The 10,779-nt window shown below is 35.2% G+C and overlaps 2 protein-coding genes across 2 annotated transcripts; one reads left to right on the forward strand and one right to left on the reverse strand.

Annotated features, from left to right (window-relative positions):
- Window positions 1–5,635: 5,635 nt before the first annotated feature.
- LOC146908542 (BON1-associated protein 1-like) lies at window positions 5,636–6,388 on the forward strand. The gene has a single exon (XM_085723520.1). It carries the CDS (start codon window positions 5,771–5,773, stop codon window positions 6,272–6,274), a length of 504 nt encoding a protein of 167 aa, XP_085579646.1. The 5' UTR covers window positions 5,636–5,770; the 3' UTR covers window positions 6,275–6,388.
- A 555-nt stretch (window positions 6,389–6,943) lies between these two features.
- LOC146908543 (E3 ubiquitin-protein ligase At1g63170-like) lies at window positions 6,944–10,779 on the reverse strand. The gene is made up of 5 exons (XM_085723519.1): window positions 10,165–10,779; window positions 8,667–8,786; window positions 8,441–8,573; window positions 7,997–8,155; window positions 6,944–7,630 (listed from the first exon to the last, which is right to left on the reverse strand). The coding sequence occupies exons 1-5, from the start codon at window positions 10,686–10,688 to the stop codon at window positions 7,460–7,462; spliced, it is 1,107 nt and encodes a 368-aa protein (XP_085579645.1). The 5' UTR covers window positions 10,689–10,779; the 3' UTR covers window positions 6,944–7,459.

Consider the following 10,779-nt stretch of genomic DNA (forward strand, 5'->3'; position numbering starts at 1 on the left):
GATCAAAGGTGCACTAGTAGGAAAAGGGATTGTACTGTGTTGGGTTTCCATGTTTGAGCATAAAAGAATAATAGTCACCAAATTACCACTATTTGTATCCCAAACATAGACATTTGAACCTGATGTGCTGACAACTGTAGTATCATGAGGGACAAGTCCCCACACCCAGTCACTATGCCGCAACACCACAGTGCATTTCATCGAGTGCCGGTCCCAAACACGAACAGTCGTGTCTCAAGAGCCACTATAAATCCTTCTCAAATCTAAAGCAAGTGAAGTAACCGAACCATCATGACCCCAAAGTCGAACCTCAATATTCTTATTGGGTTGTGAGCTTCTAAGCTCAAACAGATGGGGCAAACCTTCAACAGCCCTCCAACAATGAATGAACCCATCAGTACCACCACGTTTAGCATCCATGCCATTGGATTAGTTGTCATGGATTCTAAACCAGCACCAATACCAAACTGTAGTACACAAACTCTGCAATGTTGCACATCTCCTTGCAAGAGAGTAAATCCAGTAGCTAGCAGTTCCCACACAATTATACCATGATGTATGCGCAACTATACAGAACAAACACCAATAACCAGTGTTGGAAAACTGAATGCAACACCAAAAAAAATCAGCGAGGACTTTCCACAAACACCTAGTGAGCAATATAGTCACATACTGCAATGTCGACACAACACGTTTTTGAAGACTGAATAGTCAATACGACACAACTTTAAAACCAGGAAGAAGTTGGAATATCAACGATGCAGAGAATCGATGCGAAAACGACTCCGACTTGAATCGAAAAATATGTTAAAGATGAGTCGCAAGACGAATTCGAATCAAGAATTGGAATCGAAACTGGAAATTGCGATCGAGTAATAATTCGATCAAGACTTTTGAATCACGCATGAAATTGAACCAAAACTACCAGAACAAAGTAGAACGAACAGAGGAAAACACGATGTGGTCGAAGTAACCGAAAATCGAAACTGAATTGCGAAAACACAAAATTGAAAATCGAATTGAACATGAATTGTGAATCCCACATGAAATTAGATGAACATTGAACAAAAAACAGAACGCGAAAACCTAGAATTTAGGGGAAAGTGATCAAAACGAGATCTAGCCGAATTAAGAGCAAAATCGTTGATGAGAAGCCACAGAAAAAGGATTGAATCAAAGAAATTGGATGAAATTGCGATAAGGTAAGACAAATCCGATCCAGAATGACGAAAAAGAAAACAGAGAAAATTGAATGGATTTTCTCGAGAAAGTGAAGAGAGAAAAAAAAATTCTAGAACAGGAAAGAAAAAGAAAATAGAGAAAATTTGATTTTCTCAAGAAAATGCAGCGGAAAATATCCTTCAAGGCGGATACCAAATATGCTCTGATACCATGTTATGAAACATGGCATCCATTGATGAAGGAGAGAAAAGCTTGTGAATTCTTTCTATTGATGGAAAATGAAATGTTACAATATGAGAGAGTTAACCCACTTATGGGGAGGTTACACCTATATATACTAATAGGACTAGTACTCCATGTAACTAAACTATGTATCTCTAATAGATACCAAACCCATGTCCTCGTGAGCTTAGCTCAGTTGGTTGGACAATGCATAAAAATATGCAAGATCCGGGGTTCAAACCCCGGCTACTACCAAAAAAAAAAAAAAGATACCAAACCCATAGTAGAATCCCAAAATAAGCAAAATCCATCGATTTTGATTGCGATTTTACGATTTCTTATAAACTAAGTCATTTATGACTATATACCATTTATAACATATATTTATTATTATTATTTTTTTGGGTAAAATCCATCGATTTTGATTGCGATTTTACAATTTCCTATATCGTTTCTACAAAAGTCCTTGAGTAAAATCCTTCGATTTTGATTGCGATTTTACGAGTCCCGATTTTGCTATTCCCTTTCGACCTGAAGTAAAGTCCCGATTTTGACAACCTTTGTAGCCATATTTTAGAGTTTTGAAACCATAATGATAAATTGTTAAGTGAGTAATACTAAGAGATCACTTCCTTCCTCATTGGATTGTAATTTCTCCTTTGTAGGCTCTAATTACTTCTTTGCAGTAATGATGTTTCCATTCACAATCTTTTTCATTTCTATTTTTATGTTTAAGTTCATTACGAGCTAAAGCACGCTTGTGGTCAAGGAATGATGAGGGTATGGATATGTTTGCATGTTAAGTTTGTAACAACATTTATGCTTCTTTTAAACAAATTGTTAAAACTCTAATCATTAAAATATAACTTGATCAAATTTATTTTACTGCCAAGTTCCTTGAGCTCGAGAGAGGAAAGGAATGGAAGTACCAAGCAAAATATCCTTGTATGTTATGTTTTTTAATCTTTAATTAGAGTATTGGTAAAAAAAAAATATGATAAAAATTATAATAACATATGAAGTATTGGTATATGAAGCATGGTATATGAAGTAATTGCTTTCAATCATTACTTCCAATGTCAATTTATCTGGAAACAAGTCTCTTAAGACTGCATCAAACGCAATTCAAGATTTCATAATCCTAAATAACTTCAACTGTAACATCAGACCTCCTAAGGCTCCCATAATCAAAGAAAAATTCTAGAGTCCCCCCATGATTGGTTGGATTAAGTGTAATACTAATGGAGTAGTCACTGGTTCTCCTGGAAGCTCAACTAGTGGAAGGATTTTTAGGGATTCTAATGCAGACTTCATTGGTTGCTTTGCTAAGAAGTTACCAAGCTGAGGTGGTTGGTGCCTTGAGAGCCATAAAAGTATCAAAAGAAAGACATTGGAACAATCTATGGCTTGAGACATATTCTCTTTTGTTAGTTGCAGCTTTTAAGAAAGATATTATGATTCCTTGCACCTTAAAAAAAAGATGGAATAATGCTCTTCTTGTTACCAGATATATGAATTTCATGGTTACTCATACTTATAGGGAAGGAAACCATTTAGCTATACTTGGTTTAACCCTCACTGACATACAAAATTTGATCCGAGCGGCTTTCATAAATAAAAGGCCAAATACCTCATGAAGTCCTTTAAGTTATATGTTTATAACAGATTAGTCCTTTAAGTTCTTTTTTGTTACCAATTGGTCCTTTAAGATATTTTTTGTTATAAATTGGTCCTTTAAGTCATAGAATATTTACAATGTCATCCATCTTTTCAGCAAACTTCATTAAAAAGTGCTTATAATTTAACATTAAGATGGTACGTCCAAAAGTGCTTATGATATCAAACATGATTATTTATACACATTTTCTTCTTCTTGTTTTTGAATTTCAAGCCTAAATTTACATATAAATAACCTAAATTTACATAATTCAAGAGGAGAGAAAGATAGAGGATGTCAATTAAAATAGAGAGCCTAAAGGACTTGTAACAAAAATAGAGAGCTTGCGATTGGGGAATTTAATATGACATAATTCAATGGGTTCGACACAGAAAGGAGATTCAATATTTGAAACAAAGAAAGAAATCGCTTAAGATGAGCTTCTCATGTTGTTGAGGATCTTCTACTGCTCTTCCTTCTGCAAAAACAAGGGAGATTGGAAATCGCTTAAGGTGTTTTTAGATTTGCTGCACAACTAAGCACAATTGCTTTAACACTCTCCCTTTGACACCTTCGCTGCCATTGGTCCAGGTGGTTGTTAATTTAAAATTTTGTAAAAGGCAACCGAGTAAGTCAATTAATATGGTTTAATTTATTTTTATTTTAATCAAGTCCTTTTGTAACAAAAAAAGAGTCTGCAAGGCTATCTGTATTCATCCATCATCCTCAAGCATCAATGGAATCCTTGAAAGTGTATCACTACGAGATGAGAGCATGCAATTTTTGGGAAGAAATTGAAGAACACAACCATTCACTTCACAAATACTCCATAGCTGCTGCTGCCCCAAACGAAGGATCTGAACCAACATCACATTCACAACAACCTGGCGGCTCATAACCATGCTTCAACCTTCAGTACCTAAATCACCTAAACATCAACCAAAAATCAAATCTTTCCCTAAGTTTCACAAAAGGGTCAAGTCAAATTATTCAAATAAACTATCCATCTCCAAAGAATTCATATTCTTGTGCCAATAACTATGAACAGTCACAAAAAACTCAAGTATTCCCTTTCTTTGTGTTACCCAGCATAGCAAAACTCAAGTATTCCCTTTCTACTGCTACTATCTCATTCTTCTTCTATCTGTAGCAAAAATAGAGAGCTTGCGATTGGGGAATTTAATATGACATAATTCAATGGGTTCGACACAGAAAGGAGATTCAATATTTGAAACAAAGAAAGAAATCGCTTAAGATGAGCTTCTCATGTTGTTGAGGATCTTCTACTGCTCTTCCTTCTGCAAAAACAAGGGAGATTGGAAATCGCTTAAGGTGTTTTTAGATTTGCTGCACAACACAATTTTTGAGTAATAATAATTAAAAATTAAAAATAATTCATGACTTGTTCAGCCGGTTACAAGTTTAAGATATTAAAAAGCACATGACGTGTCTCCTATAAACGAGAGAGTGACCAACCGCGACTGTACGGGCGACTGCCCCTAGCACTGCTCTTGATGAAATTAGGATAATGGTGCAAACATTTTATGACTTAAAGGACCAATTTGTAATAAAAAACACTTAAAGAACTAACTTGTTATAATCATGTACTTTAAAGGACTGTAGATGGTATTTGACCTAAATAACTACATGAGAGAGAGGTTGCATCATCTCTTTAAAGGTAAACTTTGCTTTATACAGAATCCTAGAATGTTTTCTCCATAATTCATGAAAATATTCAAAAGACAAGTCCAAACATTTACATGGACTACACCATTGCACCTTAATAATCAAGACAAGCCTAAGTATTTTTATTTTTCTTTAAAAAAATTGATAGAAAAATCACACTTGTCAAAGAACCGGATATAGTAAAAATATTTTGGACCTTATATAGTCAACTGTTTAAAAGTTTAAAAAATATTCTTTTCAATACAATTTTTTCATTTCTTAACAAATGTCTTGGATGCACTAGTTAACACGATTTAAAGGATGTGGGTACAACACGAATTTTGGATCAACTTATTTTTGAGAATTCCAAAGTCTAAAGTTGACTTGGTTGTACAAATTTTGGATTTGAATTTCTTTCCAAATGGAACTTACTTAGCATTGGGACTTTGGAACGGATTTGCAACCATTTACCAGGCACCACTTTGAAAACTACTACTCTCAGCAGAAATGAAATTTCCAAGTAACTTCAGCAAAAACTAGTCCAAACAACCACATATATAGCTCATTTTTCTAACCCCTAGCCACAGTTCAAAATGTCAACATGCATTTTCCACGGTCCTTCACAAATTGGACCATGTCTCATTACTTAAAATACATTCTTCTCAAACGTTTCCAAAAACACAATGAGAATCAACATAAAGAAACAACCTCTATCTTTCTCTCCTCTTTCCCTCACATTTCCTTCCAAAACACACATTTATAACCCTCCACTTCTTTCCCGTTTCATTTTCCATCAACCCTTCACTTCCCAAGATTCCTCTGCCCCAAAAAAGTACCCTATACATTGTTTTCAACGTTTTGGAGCAAATTAGCTACATGGGTTTTAAAAGAGGTCTACTATACCGCGATCAAGTTAAGTCACCACATCAAACTTTTTTATATCTTTGAACTCGTATCAGTCATATTTGACTGTGGTTCTCTATGATATCAAAAAACTCGACACAGTCATCATAATTGTAAACATTGCTAGTTATCATACAGGTGATGTCTCGCATTTTAGAAATAACCATTTTGAATGCAGAAAACCTCCATATGAATCAAAACTCCATAAAGAAAAATGCATTTGTTTCTCTTAAGTATGATTCAAGCAATGAAATTTGTTACTCCACAAAAGATAATTCAGATGAATGTGGTGGAGGAAGCTTTCTTTTATGGAATGAGAAGCTTGTGATGGAGGTGCCATTGAATGCAAGGTATATAATAGCTGATGTGAAATGCAAAACATCATGGGGGAATATTAAAAGTGTTGGAATGGCCAGAATACCAGTGTCAGATTTGTATTTGCAAGATGATCAGGTGCAATTTTTCAGTTACAGGTTATGGGACAATAGGGTTAGAAGAAATGGTGTTATCAATATTTCAGTGACGGTAAAAGTGATGGAATATTCTAATCCGGTGACCGGAATTCCGGTGGCTGGTGATGATGGTTCTGCTGGGGTTGTAACAGGGATTCCAGTTTGGTTAAGCAACATTCGAAGGGATTGTTAATTTGCTTGTAGTATTAGTACATGTTTGGTATCACCACCAAATTTTGGTAAAACTCAAATTGTAGATGTTATCCTGAAAATGAAGCAACAAAGAAAAAAAACATGTATTTTCTGATATGACTCCCTTGGAACAGGCACAATAAAGAGCAAAACCAAATAATCACCAAAATGAAAATGACAACTGAGGCAAGTATTTATAAATCATGATTTGTTCAACTCTAATATAGCCTCTTTTCCACTGCTAAATGCTGTGATATTAATTTCTGCCCGAAAAATAGAAAGCAATAGGTATACTTTTGATTGCTGCTATCATCAATCATATGGAATAACAGAATTGAATTTTTCTCATTTTTAGCAGTGACACAATCATGCTGTTGTCGATCTCAATAATTAGATAAATGACCCGTCGATTATATTTTAAAATTGATTCACAGAAATTAAAATAGAAGTCACCTGATCTTTATTCGACATAGAAACACATGATACTGGGAGCTTTTCATCAATTTTCATCAAGTCAAATGTTTGAGTGGTATATGCTTCTTAGAAAGTAAACACCAACAAATCATTTGAAAACGCTTAAATACAGGCCACTCCTCTTTCACTCTACACTAAATTATTCAAATTATTTTTTATGTTAATGTGTTTTATACTTTGAAACAAAGGAGAAACATTAAAACAAACATGCACTAAATCAAGTATTAATCAACTATAAAAAAGTATTTCCATAGCCCACAACACCTGTTAACTCATTTGCCATATAAAGCAACATATTTTTCTTCTAGCTTTATGACCTTGTCATTTAAGAGATATACTGTAAAATAAAACAATAGGTGGAACCTTAAGCAAGAAATGTAATTTAGTCAAGTTATGAGCTAAAGTGAAAGGACTCAAATTCTTCATATATACCAATGGAAACAAATTGTTCCCTATATGGTTTGGTTGAAACCGCTGATTATAGACAACACAATGAAGCAAGTTGTTACTGACAAAAATTAGAGACGAAGAAATGAAACTAGTCTTCGAGTTTTGCGTCTATAACATTTAGCGATGGAAATTAAAATTGAATTCCATTTTATTTCACCTCCAATTTTTGTCAGTGACTCTGGTAATGTACTTGCAACAAAGTGAATATGAGATTGTTGTGAAAAGGGTTATGCCGACCTAGTCAATGCAACAAGTAAATAGTTCAAACTTCTTGATTGGGGTTATCAGTGCTCAAAATGTCAAATTTGCAGAGAGGGCAGGTAGCACAGATTAGCAGCCATTTGTCGATGCATGTACAATGAAAATGGTGGTTGCAAGGAAGTTCTCTAAGTTCATCCCCATCATCATAGGCAGAAAGGCAGATACAGCATTCCTGGAATTCACCATCAATCAGATCCATTAAATGTAAAAACAAGTAAAATGTCCTAAACCTTTAGAACAAAAGTTAAATCTACAGCCAAAAATACTGTAATTTACATTGTTTACCATGTCACTATTTAGATATGATTTTGCAGGTGTTAAATAGGTAACAACATGATGTAAATAAGTTTTCATAAGCCAGCAAGGCTTTAGCACCAAACATGGAATAAACCAGCAAGGCTTTAGCACCAAACATGGAATAAGCCAGCAAGGCTTTAGCACCAAACATGGAATAGTTGTAAGATATTATAAAAAATAATATTTTTTTTTAACATTTTTGAATAAAAAGAAAATCCAAATTTAATAACTAGAAACTTACTGCATCTTCTAAGGCAATAACATGCTCAGAAGCTGTATCACTGTCACATTCCATCATCACTCCTCTGGATGATTCTTGGGCATCCCCTTCTTCCTTAGATTCCTTTATCATTCTAAACTTATATTTTGGCAACTGATCAATCTCTTCCATGGTTGCTCCCTGTTGCAACATTTGAGGTCAAATTAAGTCTGATAAAGTTGAAAAAGACTGATAAATGCGAGAAATGGAATGATAAAAGTTTATAAAAAAATTTATGATTGTTCAAAACATCCCCTTCATCAGCCCTATTGAAACTGAACCGGTTTTGACTAACTCTACTGACGTAAGACTGATGACACATACTCCAAATTCATTGTTCTTATTTTTTAAATGAATAGCTACAAAAATTTAGTAATCTCAAGATAACCTATACGACAAACAATAAAATAAGGAAAAACTATTTACCTGATCAGCCACTGCATACAAAATAGCAAGTATGCATGGAAGACAACAACAAACAGCAATTCCAATGAGACATGCAACAGCAACACAAATCACTACAATGACAACGTCGAAAGCAAGAAATGTAATACATAGCCTGCAAAACACAACATGCACGATGGTTACAAAATTGCAAGGAAGAAACATGGTACTAATGAATAAAGAGATACTGCTCTAAGTTGTAACTAACCAGTAAAGCTGAGGTGAATCCTTTGTCAAACTCTGACCACCTACAGTTACCCAGTAGAACCCAAGAATCCACCATATGAATGATAGAATGGTATTTGCAGACTCTATGTGCTTGATGATACTGATAGTTCAACCAATAATACAGGTTACAAACTTGATAAGGCCTAAATACAAAGTTAAATACAGCAAAGCTAAACCACATTCCAAACAAGATACTCTGAATTATGAACAGAATTCAGTAGGCAATGAAAATCTGAACTGCACAGACATGATGCAGTGCATATATTAAATGATTCAAATTTAAAATTTTCAGTTCTACTATCCTCCATTGTAATTCAATCATGTGTACTCCAGAATAACACTTCTCACATATCACCACGGCGCACAGCTCCTCGCACAAAGATAGGTGTTAAAATTAGAGCAAGGTAAGCAGAAAACAAGGTCAAACCAGCTCTATACGAGTAGTGATGGAAACTGAAAAGAAGTGAAGTAATGTGCACGGATGTGCATACAGCATTACTCCTCGCGTAAAGATGTGTCTCATTTGATCTACAAGAGACCGATCGATGCTTGACAATCGTTCAAAACTTTAACAACAACTGACACTGCAAACTTTAGGTAGAAGTTCAAGGTCTTCCACGTCCTTATGATTGAGATAGTGACATGGTCGATGTGTTGATTCAACAAAAACAACATAAACCAAATTTAAGTTTGATTTTGATGCACTAATATTCATTTTCCTCCACGTTCTTTTATTTGCAATTTTACGTGTAACTTTTGCCATGATTAAGGCCAACTAAGGTCTACATTCGAGAAAAACATATAGACAGGCATATCACTTCACGACTGTTGCACTACTAACGTGAACTTCACGTTAGTAGTGCAACAACAACAACAACAACAACAACCAAGCCTTATCCCACTAAGTGGGGTCAGCTACATGGATCAAATTAAATTACACTATAATGTTCTATCATAAACCATATTTGGCTCCAACCCATTAACCTCAAAATCTTTCCAAATAGTTTCTCTTATAGTTTTTCTATGTCTTCCTCTACCTCGTGTAATATAACTATCCTCCATCTGATCTACTCTCCTTACTACATAATCAACAGGTCTTCTCTCTACATATCCAAACCACTAAGCCTATTTTTCACATATTTTTTGCTATAGGTGCTACCCCAACTCTCTCTCTAACTAATGTTCTCAATTCTCATTTCTACAAATTCAACGCAACATCCTCATCTCAGCTACGCTAGTAGTGTATGCGAATATAAATACAAATGATACAACATTTTTATAGGTTCTCAATTCTCATTTCTACAAATTCAACGCAACATCCTCATCTCAGCTACGCTAGTAGTGTATGCGAATATAAATACAAATGATACAACATTTTTATAGAGATAAGAATTAACAAATTTTCAATTTTATATATAGACTAAAAATATATTCATACGAAAACAAGAAGATTGAAATTGAAAGAATTGTATGTGTACCTATTTTCCTCACTCTCATGCTCAGAAGCAAAATCAGATTCACTCTCAGAACTAAAACGCCACCGTAAACCACTCTCCAAAACAGAATCATCATCATCATCTTCCAAATGATGATCCCTTCTCCTTCTTCTAAATTCCGAAACAACACACACCGAATGAACCAACCCCTGCAACAAGTAACCCAAAATCCACACCCTAAGAGGCACACACGGTTCCTCTTCACTACTCAACCCCAAAACGACAACACTAACAACAAGAAACGACAAATTCCACGCTATATCAAGTGCTACAACGGGTTTTGAATAAGCCCACTCTCTCTGCCGGTTTTCTACCTCCGTTGCTGCTCTCTCTCGGACACGGACTGATGGTTCGCGGAGCATCATGCGATGTGAGCTGGCGCGACGGAAGAAATGGGTGGCGGTGCGGAGTGGTGGTGTGTGGTGGATGGTGCGGCGGAGAGTGCGGCGGAGGAATGGTTCGGTGTCGCCGGCGGTGGAATCAAGAGTTGGATTTGAAGTGTCCATTTTTTTTTATTTTAATCTTTGATGAGATTTGATGAAATCAAGAAGAGTGAAATGAATGAGTTGTGATGAATATTTTGGGGGGTTTTGTTTT

Source organism: Medicago sativa, chromosome 7, assembly GCF_051527215.1.
Source record: "Medicago sativa cultivar Bolivia chromosome 7, Bolivia_mono, whole genome shotgun sequence".
In the NCBI taxonomy this organism is placed as follows: Eukaryota; Viridiplantae; Streptophyta; class Magnoliopsida; order Fabales; family Fabaceae; genus Medicago; species Medicago sativa.

Coding starts and splice junctions, on each gene's coding strand:
- LOC146908542 (XM_085723520.1), top strand. CDS start 5,771: ATGTCTCGCATTTTAGAAATAACCATTTTGAATGCAGAAAACCTCCAT.
- LOC146908543 (XM_085723519.1), bottom strand. CDS start 10,688: ATGGACACTTCAAATCCAACTCTTGATTCCACCGCCGGCGACACCGAA. Junction 8,787..10,164: donor CATGAGAGTGAGGAAAATAG/GTACACATACAA, acceptor TTGAACTATCAG/TATCATCAAGCACATAGAGT. Junction 8,574..8,666: donor GATTCACCTCAGCTTTACTG/GTTAGTTACAAC, acceptor TGTGTTTTGCAG/GCTATGTATTACATTTCTTG.